This window comes from Amphibalanus amphitrite, unplaced genomic scaffold, assembly GCF_019059575.1.
Source record: "Amphibalanus amphitrite isolate SeventyFive unplaced genomic scaffold, NRLGWU_Aamphi_draft 000413F_arrow, whole genome shotgun sequence".
In the NCBI taxonomy this organism is placed as follows: Eukaryota; Metazoa; Arthropoda; class Thecostraca; order Balanomorpha; family Balanidae; genus Amphibalanus; species Amphibalanus amphitrite.
The window spans coordinates 152,824-166,872 of NW_024881907.1; the positions used below are offsets into that span (position 1 = coordinate 152,824).

Here is a 14,049-nt window from a genome sequence, read left to right on the forward strand (position 1 = left end):
GTTCGTCAAACACATACTTTGCTATCTGAGGTCACTGATACCAGGTCAGGTCACAGCGAGGTCAGGTCACCGGGGGTCACAATATGAATGTGTCGTGTGATACGTTTTATGGTCCATTTTACATGACAAATGCGATTATGTGGGTTAGGCAGCCTTTGGGGCCAGCCTAGGTCACGTTTTGGTGAAGGTCAGGTCAAGGTCAGGTCAAATTAGGTCAAATTTCAAAGTTTATATTTTTGCATAAAATGGGTATCCATTCGATGCAGCTCGTCACGGGGAGTCTAATGGTGGTCTTTGTTTTGCTCTACGAGTTCTAGAATTGCCAAAAATTGAGTTTGAAAATTTGACGTCATCATTTTTGAACAGTTTTTTCGCTATAACTTGGCCAAAAAACGAGGTATCGATCTGAAATTTGGTATGTAGATAGAAGACGGTAGGTACTATCACATATATTCCGGTTTTTTTCGAAAATCAAAAAACTTTTTGGATTTTTTGGCTAATATATAAAAAAAATGCTTTTTTGATTTTTGGGGATCAAAACTCAAAAATTTCAAAAATCCGAGATAGCAGTTTTGTAGCCCTGTCAATTCTACACCTTTTATGTCCTGATCATTTTTCTGTATCTTCAAAGCTGTATGCCTGACAGGTCTTCTCGCGAAGGTCTTTTTTCGGTCGAAAATGACAGAACATGACGTCACTCTGACGTCATTTGTGGCCAACCTATCACAGCCTCTGGAAAAAATTTTGGTCACAATGTGTAAAATTGATGCCCGGAGGGATCCTGAAAGTTTGGTGGCGATATCTCCAGCCGTTTAGGAGATATCGACCGAAAAGGACAGGGGGGGGGGGCGTTTCGGCCCCCCCCTACGGGGAGCGGGTTAGAAATAAAACTCGGTTTAGTAAGTTATTTTTCAGAAATTGAATTAGCTGGTAGAAAAGAAGCAGGTATCCTGTCGATGGGGAAAAGAAGCAGCGATTTCAAATGCAAATGGCTCTGAACGTAAATCCTATGCTCCGTTAGCCCTCTCACATTCCACAATGCCCTGACGTGGGATGTCCATGGCATTCAGTCGTTACACAAGCTATTTGTATCTGCCCGCCACTATTTATTTGCCGCCGAGTTCTCAGGCTGTCGGGCGCGTACAAGCCCCACCTGGCTGGCCCAGCGAATTCCAAACATGTCCTGTCTGTTTGGGGTTCGCCCACTGGGTACCCGTAGGCACCCGGTGACACGGCGGCGGCGGCGGACAATATTATTGGGGACGCGCGGCGACTGACCTTTCTCGGGCTTGGTCTGCAGCAGCATGTGGGAGGAGACGGGCAGGGAGGGCGGCGGCCGCGGGGCCGCCACGGAGGTCAGCTGCCGGCCTTGCGCCGACATGGAGCCCATCATCTCCGGCATACCGCTGTCGGCGGAACGGGGACGGTCAGAGGTCACTGCGAGATAGACACCGTCAGTCGTCACAAGGAGACAAAGTCAGACACAGTCAGAGACACAGTCAGAGACACAGTCAAAGGTCACTGCGTGACACCGTGAGACATCATATACCTAGCGAGACAAAGTCAAAAACACTCACAGTCAGAGGTCACGGTCAAAGGTCACGGTCAGAGGTCACGGAAAGAGGTCTCAGCGAGCACGATCAGAGGAGAGGTCACAGGAAAACACTGCCCGAGGTCACAGAGAGACACCTACTCAGAGGTCATGACAGGGCTTTTCAGAGGAGAGATCATAAGCGGACTGTGGAGACTGCCCCAGGCTACAAGCGGTCAGAGTTCGTGGACGTGCATGGAGGACATATGAATGCATTGGTATGTTCACGACCAAGTGTAAGAAGTAGGTAAGCACCTAACCTTTCGGTACTTAAACGTTATCACCCTTTTCACCAGATCATCTCCGAACTTTCCATCTGCAAGGGAAGGTTAACCTTTATTGTTTACCTTCCTACCTGTAGGAGACTCCTCGCACATCACACGCAAGTTACACAGTTTTAGCCGCACATCACAGGCATACCGGTGGCCCATCCCACGCACATCATTGGCACATAGCACGCGGGCTGCCCCCGTCTGACGACCCGCTCTCTGGGGAGGTGGGGTAGATCTGTAAGCCGAGCCGCTCTGTGTCGGCGGGCCGTAACGGAGACGCACGCCGCGCCGAGGAGAGGGGGAGAGAGAGAGAGAGAGAGAGGGAATAGGTAACATCCGGCGGTGGCCCGATACAGCACCGACCGGCTGGAGGACGACAACTAGCGGGGAGAGATAACGGGGCGTAACGAGCTCCGAATGAATTAAAATTGAATGTTTTTTTTTTTAATGCCTGCTTAAAAGCTGCAATTGAGTTGAGGCTCTTGTACCTAAGTCCCAATTTATAACTTCGTAAAATGGCAGAAGGAAATCATTGGAGAGTTACGTTGCGTGCGTAAGCCAAAACGAAGCTCTACTTACACGTCATCCGGATCTCCGCAGTCGCGAAAGCCCTTGGCGAACGGGTTGCTGGCGATTTTCAGCTGGGTTACCTGCGGGTGAGCCAGAGCCAGTGAGACAAACAAAAGTAGTTGAAATCGACCGTCACCGGCGCCCCCGGGATGTAGATCCGGGGACCAGTTCACTGTCCCATCTGCTATCGCAGAGGTGGTTATGCCTGTGAAACGTGGGCGGATAAGGGTCTGCAGTGTCGCCGCAGCGATTTTGACGAAAATTATCAGCGGCACAGTTTACAGTCGTGTCGCGGGCGGGTCGGGCCGAGCGTCGTTGTGTCTGTGAGCCTGTCAGACCGCGGATGCTGACTCAGCCCTTCCAGCACCGCTGGACCGGCTGACTCCCCCACTACCCCTCCCCGCTGCCAGCCGAGCCCACCCCCGGGTGGGCCTGACCATAATTATTTACCTCGCCAGCCTGTCAGCGGCTCAGCACCGATACCGTCTGCCATTCTTACATTGCCATTTATTAGCCGGTGCGGCGACCGCAAGCTCAGCTGATTGCAGTGACGTCAGAAGGGGTTCGGACACGAAATGACCACTCTCTTACTGCCGACACAGTCGATTTTACTCGATATTAGCTCAGTCATCGCGGCCATTGCGAGTTGTCAGTGTCTCTCATAAGTAATTTAAATCAACACCGATGGCCTGGGCCTTATCAAATCCAGACGGCGATGATGGGTTTAAGCTCGGGTCTAATGAGTTTTAGCGCGGGGGGCTGATGGCTCAAAGCTGCGAGCTGATAGGTTTGCGCTCATTCTAGTCTCTAAAACTCTGATAATCATTTCATATTAATGGAGAACATCGAATCAGCGCCCGCCGCTGTCGCACGCGGGCTCTCGGGCGCGTATCGCAGCGGCGACGGGCCGCCGTCCGGGCCGTCACAGCCGTGACGGATGAGCGCCGCTCGCCGGCGGTGGGTCGCGTCACGCCCGTCACGCCGGAGATGGATGACGGCGTGACGTCACGCCGGGGCGCCGCGGAGGGTCCGCCGAGGTGTGACAGGACCGCGCGAGGTGTGACAGGACCGCCGCGGGCGGATACTGCACGATGTAACTACTACAGGGCCTCTAATTTCTAAGCAAGCTCATTGCTACAGGTAGACAATTCCAGGGGGATTTGTTGGTTTTCATGCTAAGCACTTTGAGGTGACATCTTACATCACAGCCAAACAAAATGATGAGGGTATGAAATGACCAGAGAAGTAGGTAAATCCGGAAAAGACGGTTATGTCATCCGACGACACATTTGGTGCTTCCAACGTGTCTAGATATTTGACCATGGCTGGTGTTACGTTTATTTGTGTCTCTTGGCTTATAACGGCGAAGTAAAATGGCTACCTAGTAGGTACCTATATGAGCGGTGTTTGGTGACTACTTTATGGTAGTATGCTAACGCTAGATACGAGGGCTGAGGGTTTACCTAATCGTGAGACTTACCCTTTGGTTTTGGTAGGCCGTTACCGCCATGAACTTCGTTTCCGAGAAGACGAATGTCTTGAAGTTCTGGTATTTGCCCTGTTCCTCTTCCTTTTTGGGATTGTAGATCACATGGAATCGGGGCTGATACCGATGCATCGAGTTCAAGATGATCTGAAAGGCATCCCGACACCCATTCACGGCCCATCAAGCAATCCAAACCGGCTCTAGCCTCGTCACACACCGTGCAGCGTACAAACGCCGAACGTAATCGGCTGATCGGCGCGGGTCATACATCATTGACACAGGCCCGGATCGGCAGTAAATACGGCGCGGCGCACTCTGAGACAATCGTCCCGTCGGCGGCGGCGGCCGTCGTTCGGTCGTGCAGTCGATTGCACGCGTCACCGAAGGGTGACCGCCGCCGAGCGACCTCCCCGCCGCGGCGCGGACGCCTTGTATAGGCACGGCTCGACCCGTGACTCACGGCATCGGCACACCGCCCCCGTATATGGTAAAGGCTTTTCGCGGCGGCCCGATAACTGATGTGAACGGAAGGTCTTCTACAATTATACGGGAACCTCTTGCACTTTCTTTGTAGTTTATGGGTAAGAAAGAATGGTCCGATGCTTTAATTCGCCCGATAGATATTTCCACACGCTGTAGATATTTTACCCTATCCTTCAACCTATCATTATCTGTGTACTAGCTATCCTACATAAAACATGTCAATTAACCCGTCATCCGCGATGTTTCACACGTCACCCTCTCTTATCACCTAAAACCACCCACCCGCCACCCTCTAATGGCCGCTGACTGCCTCTCTCCACTCACGTAGCCGTTGTTGTCGTAGGGGTTGTTGGTCAGCTTCAGTTTGTCGAACGAGATGACCTGTTTCATCCAGTGCGAGCCGTCCGACGGACTGTCGGGGTGCATGTGAATCCGGGACGGCGCGTGCGCGTCCGCCTTGCCGGCGATCACCCAGCTCGAGCTGAGGGGGAGGGGAGGGTCGGTCACCGGGGGAGGGGTGATCGCGACAGGGTCATTAGTCAGTCGGTACCCGTTACCTCCATGATGCAGCTCACTGACCTCCGCAGACCAAACATCTGTCAATGAAACCCACTGATAAATAGCCGTGGGCGCTGTGGTTGCAGGGACGTGCGTCTGCTGCCGGGGTCGCATTGATCAAAGTTGTGTCCTTGATAATACATATGCAAGTGAAAATTAAAATTCAATCATTAATTGATATTATGATTTACCTATGATTTCCAAATATTTATGGTTACCCATCCAGTCCCGTCGCAGACGATTTAGATAGAACATGAACGCATGAGCGTTGCCGATGTAACACCCACTTGTAAAGCCTCAATGATACCTACAGAAGTTACAGGTCACAAAATACAAAGCTATCGCAATTGACTTCAATCTTCATGTTGTTCATATCAAAGAAGACCCACGCTCGATAAATTAGGCAGAGCGCACTCACCTATGAAAGGCGTACCGATATCTCTTGTCGTCCACGGGTACGAAGTCCATCTGGAGCATATAGGCCTCTAGCTGGTGCATGCCGTATAACCGAATTTGAAAGACTGGGAACATGCGCCTGTGGGGAAACGCAGCCCAAACGTTAGAACTGAACTGTGCCATCAATGAAAAGAGGTATATACCTTACCAGCGGATGGCTATTTTCGTGAGGTAATGCTCATTTATGTTGAACTGAGCCGTCTCGCATTCTTGACACTTCAGGGACATTTGCCCTCTTGCCAGCCCCACTGCACATGACAACAGCCTAGCTCGTGATCGATCGGGCGGGACGGCTGTCTCCAAGCAGCCGTGACGTTGATAACCTTAACGGTTCGGGCTGGCTCGATAAATAATCCAGCACCGCCGCCGCATGCACCAGTCACACCGAGGATGCACGATCATATCGAGACCACAGTGATCGGCCAATATCGGCAGCAACGGCTCACATAGATGACGCGATCTCTCTCTCTCTCTCTCTCTCTCTCTCTCTCTCTCTCTCTCTCTCTCTCTCTCTCTCTCTCTCTTCTCTCTCTCTCCTCTCTCTCTCTCTCTCTCTCTCTCTCTCTCTCTCTCTCTCTCTCTCTCCTCTCTCTCTCTCTCTCTCTCTCTCTCTCCTCTCCCTCTGACGGCTCACCTGCCGGCCTTGGTGACTATCATTTCTGTGGTGAGCTCGTTGAACTGCTGCCACTGCTCCTTCATCTCCAGCACGGCCGACACGGAGGCCAGCTTGGGGTGCAGCGGCAGCTGTTTGCCCGCCTCCCCGCCCACCCCCGCCGCCGCTGACCGGTCGTCGTTGCGGTCCGAGGTGACGGCGGTGTTACCGTTGACGTCTCCGGCGGATAGTTTGTCGGCGTCGGCCCGACTGTAGGCGCACTGGTACAGCTGCCGGTACGGGTCGGCGCAGTCCAACCGCGCCCGGTCGCCGCTCAGGAAACACGCTGAAACAGAGGCATAAGGGGTTCATATTTATTTCACCAATAAGCTAGACTTTTTTAAATCAGAAGCAATTATTAACCTGTTCCTGATTTTTCATATTTATCATTAAAGATATGAATGCATATACAAAGTTTTAAAACGATACGATAGAGACAGTAACTGATCGTTGTGTAGTTTATGCATTAGGTATCAGATGTGCATTTATCAGCTACATTTATCCAGTTGAATTACGGCAAATTATTTTTTACTTTTGCTCGTTTTAAAATTTTCCTCCATGTTGTCAGTTGCGTGGTTGATGCTTGTGACCACACACTTTTCTTCTAGATGGTAGCATTGCTGCCTACTTCATCAAACATGACGTCATAATGCACCATTTCTCCAGCACGAGTGTCGCCATTTTTCTTCTACCAACAAATGGCTCTGCTTGCCTACAATATTGCTCAGCTTAGCGAGCTGCTCGGCGCGTGTTTTGCAGCCGCCCCGGACAATCTGTTTCTCCCCGCGGGCCACCATTAGTAGAGTGTGACAGCGCCATCCCTCCGGTGACCCTTCCATCGCGTCTGCCAAAATAGTCCGGGCAAATTACGGCGGCTTCTCGGGCCGGGGTCTGGCGCCGGCCGGCGCCGCTCCTCTCCGAGCCTCCTCCCGTGAGCAGCGGCCGCCTCTAGGTCCCGCCGCACACCACCAGCTAGTGCAAATCGACTTCAATTGCCCAGAACTAACATCACATTTCACGGCGCGGCTCATTTGTTTCTGCCAGCGCTTGACGGAGTCAACAGTCATTTCTCACCGTCGGCGACAGCCGCTATGAGGCCATAAGTCGGCTGTCGGGCCGGGCCGGGCCGGTCGGCCGTCGGACCGGACCGGTCCGGACCGGTCCGAGACGGGACGTTCCCTACAGGTGTCCTCCGGTGGCGCTCCGCCCTCCTCCCCCGCCAGCGCGGCGGCTCCCCTCGCGGCGCTGACGGACACGCCGCCGCCGATGACGACGTTGGCAGCTGGGCGCAGGCGTGCGGCCGTCATCGGTCACCGCCGCCGGGGGGGGGGGGGAGGAGCGCCCCCTCAAAACATCGCCCCTGTCCTGTCACCCGGCCGCGGCAGTCCTAAATCTCCGCCGCCCCAATAAGCGTCAAAGGAAGCGGAGTCGTGAGCGCCAGCGACACACGCCGAAGGGGGTGGGGTGCACCGGGGTGGCGGAGAGCCTCCCAACGTCACTGGCCAGCATCGGGTACCTCAACTGCGCGCGCTCGCCGCTGATACTAGCTGCTACCCTGCTCTACATGCCGTTGACCATATATGTCCACCGACGTCCGATATCATGATGTGTTTTGAAATGCTGGTGCATTAAAAACAGTGCCGGGGTTTCGATACACTTAGGACTAAGTTCTTAATTTACCGCTCACCATCTATCGCCAGTCCATGAGGACCATCAGAAATTCCTTACAATGGTACTTTCCACCACCGCCGACCGCCGAGGGTACCGTACTCAGAATGTCCCGAGTACCCACCGCTGGCGGCCGCGGGCCGGGTACGTACCGTCAGAATCCCGTGTGTACCGCTCGCGGCCGCGGGCCGGGTACGTATCGTCAGAATCCCGTGTGTACCGCTAGCGGCCGCTGGCCGGGTACCGTCAAGATCCCGTGTGTACCGCTCGCGGCCGCCGCTGTCGTGCCGGGTGTTCCGGGAGCATTCCACCTGTCTCCCGGTTATTAATTAGCGCTCGGACGTGTGATGCATCGCGCCAGCGGCACTGCCGCATTTATCATCGCCAGTGAGTAATTCGACGCCATAAGCATCTTCGAGCTAATTGTGGCGAAATCGACTCCGTACGCGCTGTTTCAGTGTCCTGGGCTGGTGAGTAAGGGTGGTGCGGATTCGGCTGCGGTGGGCCGCGGCGAACTGTCTGCTCCGGCCAGAGATGTGTGAGATTAGCGTGATTCAGCTTCCACGAACCCAGATGCCACTCCCCGGGTCTCGAGGATACGTCCTTCGGATGTAAACGTAAACACGAGCGCGTGAAATACGAGGCAACTCTTTAGCGGGAGGAGAAAAATGTCGAGCACTATGGCGCGATCGTTATTTAATGCCGCACTGGAGGGCTCATAACAAACAGATGTAATGGCCCAGCAATTTCTTGTTGCATTACGGACTATATTTCTCTGGCAATGATATGTTGGGATGGGACGGCGGCAGGTTATTTTCTGAGCAGCCTCTACCTTGCATTCGTAAATGCGTTGGAAGATAAAACAATTTGGTCTGTCTAAATATCTATAAAGTGATCACAAAATAACATTACATGACAATATAAGCGTGCCTTTCACGTAGACATAAATAAATGCTTCAATAAAAGACTTCAAGAAAATAATTGCAGGTCTTGCGTCATAGAAGTAAGAAGTTAATAGCAAAGTCCTTCAAAAGCATTTAATGTTATTGTTACCGCTTGTGAACTGAAATCTTGACTTGCCGTGAATATTGTATCGAGAGTACATGAACCTCCAGGCTCCACGAATCAAACTATTAAAACAGTTACATTAAAGGCGTACCGGTTTCGTCTATTGACTTCTTCAGCGCCGTTGTATGAAACAAGGGCGGTTTCATACAACGGCGCTGAAGAAGTCAATAGACGAAACCGGCACGCCTTTAATGTAACTGTTTTAATTGTTTGATTCGTGGAGCCTGGAGGTTCATGTACTCTCGATACAATACTTGTCCATTTATAACTACAATTGCCGTAAATAGTTTTCTTGACGTTAAGATACTAGAAAGGCAGATCTAAACAATAAACATGTCTGCGTTCAGCTTAAGTGGTTAGAGAACATGTCCATCGTACCAGTTTTGACTTTTTCCTTGCATCGAACCTGGTACAAATAAGAAATAAACGCAGCGTTCTAAGCAAAATAGCACTGATATACGAGCGTCAGAATAACGCTGAATGATTCGCAGTAGCTTTCATCAATCAACCAATGCTAGGGATATTGCTTTTAACTTCAAGTTCAAGTTCTTCGTTTTCTATCTGCTTTACGTTGAAATAAATGTCCGAAGCAAGAGAATTTGTCACAGTGGATATTACAAAATAAATTGAACGTTGAGAAGGACGTACTCTCTTCGGCCTTTCAAAAATAAACTTGACGCAGTGAAACACGCTAAATGCTGTCTCCAAGGACATGTGCCCCATACCATTTATGTCTTATACGGCACTCTTCGACATTGAAGAGGCCCATGCTCCATAGCTGCTAAGACACGTCCTCTATGACGCGAATCTCATGTTTGAGCTGTGCAAGCTACGCCTTCCTGGACTGTGGACACTGGACATGTGTAGAGATTGCAATCCCGGAACGTTTTGCCAATCCCGGGATCCCGAAAGTTTTTATTTCGGGATCCCGGGATCCCGGGATCCCGGCATCGTCACTAAATGTCGTAAGAGTGATTTCCTACGGACATATTTTGCGTCTTTAAGCTCACCACAAACAAAGAGACAACCAAAAGCCATCCTTAGACCATGTCATTTGCATTAAAAACGATTGAATTTGCGAATAAAACGTTTCGATTTGATTAGCATTAGCATTTATTCCCAATTGGCCTTCATAAAACTGTGCGTCGACCAAATCGTTTACTAGACAGGTTCCAGCACATCCACGCCTCACTCACTCTTCGTCTACGCTACTCGTAGTTAGCGCGACAGTTTTAAGCCATTGCCATGTTGGTCTACTTAAATCGCAACCAGTGTACGCCAACTTTGGCAGCTCCCTATTTCACAGTGTTTTCAAAACGTCGCTTGGTCACTTTACCTCCTTTCGGTTCCGCTTTCATCATTAATGTCTCGCAGAATTTGCTCGAAAGTCGCTTTGAGAGCAGAATCACTGACTGGGAGAGCTCCACTCTACCGTATTCAACGTCTAAATCAGTGAGCTCTGCCGTCACTTGCGTGACATCTGTGACATCTTTCTGCGACACGAGCTCAAAGACTGTCTTGATGACCTCCTTTGTTCCGGCCACGGACGGGCAAGTCAGAATCGCTGAACGATCTGTTATCCTGATAAAGATGTTGCAGCGCTAATGCTGCATTTTTTTTTTTGGGGGGGGGGGGGGCTTTCGGGACCTTTTTTCGTACGTATTTAAGCGGCTTAACCGCTGTGTGTGGGTGATACCCGAGAGCTACCAACACGGTCGATTGTAGACGGCCAATACGGGGTGCCAGCTAAATAGTTTATCTGCTTTATGTCACGCAGCACAATAAACAGTGTAAACAAGACTCGTGCAGCGGCTGCATTCTTTTTAAGGTGAAAACTGATTCTTTTCGGGATCCCGGGATTGGCGGAATTTCGGGATCGGGATCGGGATTAAAATCCCGCCGGGATCCCGGGATCCCGATCCCGGGATTGCAATCTCTAGACATGTGTCCCGAACGATGCAAAGGTTTGTGGGTCGCAAACCCATAAGCTTTGTTGTTACAATTTGTAATCTGATGTAACAGTCCACGTCAGATCTGCGGCCTGAAGAACGTAAGCACATTCCGCTGCCCTGGTCTGGTCTGGTCTGGGCGCCGGCAGACAGAGAGGGGCCGACGACCCGGCCGGTCATCCGCCACTCCCAGTGCCGCGGCCACTCCCCGGCGCACGCCGCGCCGCGCCGCGCCGCGCGCACACAGCTTGCGTCAGCTGAGCCACGATCGTCGCCGGCCGTAAATTCGGGGGTCCGGTCCCCCCCCCCCCGCGCCGAGGCCGCCAAGTCTGGCTTTCCGTTTATGTAGCCGGGGGCCAATGTGATTTATGAGAAAGATTCCATGAGCTCGTCGTCAGCGTAACACTGGTGGTGACCTCAGCGGGCGGTTCTGTCGTAAATATCGCACGTGATGTATGTTATACACGCGCAGGGCGCAGCCGACGACCGCTCAGAGGTCGAGAGACATCGGACTGGCGAGGGTGGGCCGTGACCTGATGGCTGCTGCCGATATATTTTGCCCTGCGCCGCTGCCTCATGAAAGTGTAGCGCTGGTCATTTGCTCGTACCGGGCTGTATCCCATATTGATACCAACGACATCAACGGACTACCGAGCAGCAATTTCATGCATCTATTCAGACCTCAAGCCTTGTTTTTCTTACCTACCGCATCGACAAATAATTAGACAGAATTATAAAATCATTTGTCGTTAATTTATCAGGTCATCTGATGCCGGAACAACACGGCTGCGGCGGCGGTGCCCGGCACGGCCCGGCCCGGCGCGGCGGCCCGGCTGCTCGCCAGGTGGGCGGGGCAGCACGTGTGCCGGCGCCTATCGGCCCTCGGCGCCACGTGCCAGCGGCGGCGGCCGCGCGGCGACTCCCACCGGCATCCTGGGTGGTCGGTCTCCGTCGCTACCGACACTGGGCCGCGACGGCAGCGCGCTCCCACCGCCGGCGCGGGTTTTAATCACCTTGGTCGTCGCGGCTGTTTGGCTGCTTGTCATGCCGCACGCCTCATCACTTATAATCTGCCGTGAATCACACCCCGGCCGCCATCAACATTCCACCCGCGGCGGAAGCGGCGCTCCGAGAGCCACGTCGAGATCGACGGCGATCGCTCGGGCCCGGCTCGCGCCGCCTGCGACGCAAACCTTCGAGCCGCTGGAGCCGGCCCGCCGCGCCCGCCAGCAGACTGGTACCTACAGAACATGAGTGATAAAATGGATGCTCTTGTGGACTAGCGGATTAGCCAATATATCAAAAGAGAGTAGCTATTAGCTAACAATTACGAGTTGTAACGATCCTGTTACGCACAAAAGTAAGAGATCCGTAAATGCTTAGTTACACTGCAGTGGCGGCGGAACACCTTCAATTAGGGGGGGGGGGGCACTGCCGACTTTTGGTCCCATTCTTTCCATACATCGCCCATAGGGCTAATGTTAAAATGCCGGTGCCGCGGTGCCCCCCCCCCCCCGTTCCGCCGCCTGTGGCACACTGGAAATTAGTGTACCAGGCAATATTCTCATTTTCATCATCTCATCACGGCAACGAAACAACCAGCCAAATTATACTGGCATAAATATATGGGTATCTAGGCATTGATTGTTGCGCATGCATTTTTTTTTTTTTTGAGAGTGTAATTTTTTATTACAATGAAGAGTTAGCCAGTTCAAACGTCGATTTCGGCGCTTATTGTAAGATTAGTTATTCTGTGAGAGTGCATTTATCTCATCAAAATACCTATCACCTCAAAACTAGCAGTGCACAATGCACAATACATATATGTATATTGAAACAATACACGTTGCATCGGAACTGGAATGTCCTCACGTTTCTCAGGTGTTTACGTTTCCAGCCCAGCCCGTTAATTGACCAGCAGCGAACAAGGGACGGCAGCCGGCGCAACTGTCTCCCCTTTGGATCGGGGAGAGACGCGTCCCCGCCGGCGGCGGCGCGGCGCGGCCGTCCAGCCGTCAATTAGGCCCCCCGCTCGGGAGGCGTCGCTGCCGGCGCGACAGTCAGCCGAGCGGCGCGCTGCGGCCACGCTCCGTCGCCGCCGGCGGCCGGCCCAGCGGGCACGTGCCCAGACATGTCACGTGACATCTGATTTACGCGGCGGTCCGTCTGAGGGCGCGCATACCGGCCGCGGCACGTGTCTAATTATGGAGAAGTGATCGGGCCGGCGCCACCCACGTCTGAGTCGGCCGGTCCGGTAAAACAGGGAGCCGCGCGACGCCTGGGACGCCGGCTGGGCGCCCGGGGATGGGTAGCCCGGGTAGGAAGCTGGGGCAGATAGAGGGGACAGACAGGTCGGCCAGCTGCTCCCCGAGACTGTACCCGGTCAGCGGCGGGACTGAGTGTGCTCCGTCAGTTCTGACCGGCAACTCACTGTGCTAACGTTCGTTGTGACATGATTGCCTTGGTCTCTGACACGCATTTCCACAACATGCAAAAATTATGCAGAATAAGCTGAAAATTGCCAAAAACATATCGAGAAGCTAGCATAGGTACTCATCGCCTCATCGGAAGATCGGTCTGTAGTTGAACGTAGCGTATTAGCTATCGCGTCGCATCAGCTCGGTTGAACGAGCGTACGACTGCTAGTCAGGACACATAGGTCTGTCCAAGTCGCTTCGGCACCGCGCGGGGCTCGGTGTCTGAGCGGTGCATCCGACCGTGATCACTGTTCAGTGAACATGTTCGTGGCAAGGTAAAGCTCAGGTGAAATCGAGAAGCGACACGGCCAATGTGTGCGCTGTGGATGTGGGCATGTTGTTGTCTGCTCTGTGCTTATGCTTGATAAGGTCGAAACTGGCTGTGCAATGTAAAATTCAAGCCTAATTTAATCTCAACCTTTTCAAGGTTTTTTATTCCCATGCCAGGATTGAAACTTACCTCTGACTGAATGATGGTTCTTTTCAAACGCTTCTGCTGTGTGGTGTACTCGTATATCACCCCGTTTTGAAAATGTCGTTCGGCACGGCGTAGACATTACGTAACATTCGAAGGACGTGCGACTAAATGGATTGCACCGGTGGCTGTGAGACGGGCTGTAAGCAGAGCTGACCTCAGCGATATTCACGGCGTCCCATGAGTTATATTGGAGACTAATCAACTACTCCCAGCGGGCAGTTATTAGGTGTGCGACGCCCTCAGATTGACAGATGCAAACACGGCCTGATACAAGGAGAAACAAACCCCGCCTTTGAATCGCATCAAAATGAATTACACGTCCAATGCAAACGGTCAACAGT

General features: G+C 52.5%; 1 protein-coding gene across 1 annotated transcript in view; it reads right to left on the reverse strand.

Annotated features, from left to right (window-relative positions):
• Positions 1 to 14,049, reverse strand: part of LOC122390885 (T-box transcription factor TBX10-like) — a 49,574-nt gene that overhangs the window by 19,153 nt on the left and 16,372 nt on the right. The window contains exons 2-7 of the mRNA XM_043384314.1: positions 6,051 to 6,354; positions 5,379 to 5,495; positions 4,727 to 4,883; positions 3,914 to 4,066; positions 2,443 to 2,513; positions 1,279 to 1,406 (exon numbers count right to left, since the gene is read on the reverse strand). Coding sequence (XP_043240249.1) covers positions 1,279 to 1,406; positions 2,443 to 2,513; positions 3,914 to 4,066; positions 4,727 to 4,883; positions 5,379 to 5,495; positions 6,051 to 6,354 — 930 coding nt within the window. The remainder of the gene's footprint in view (positions 1 to 1,278; positions 1,407 to 2,442; positions 2,514 to 3,913; positions 4,067 to 4,726; positions 4,884 to 5,378; positions 5,496 to 6,050; positions 6,355 to 14,049) is intronic.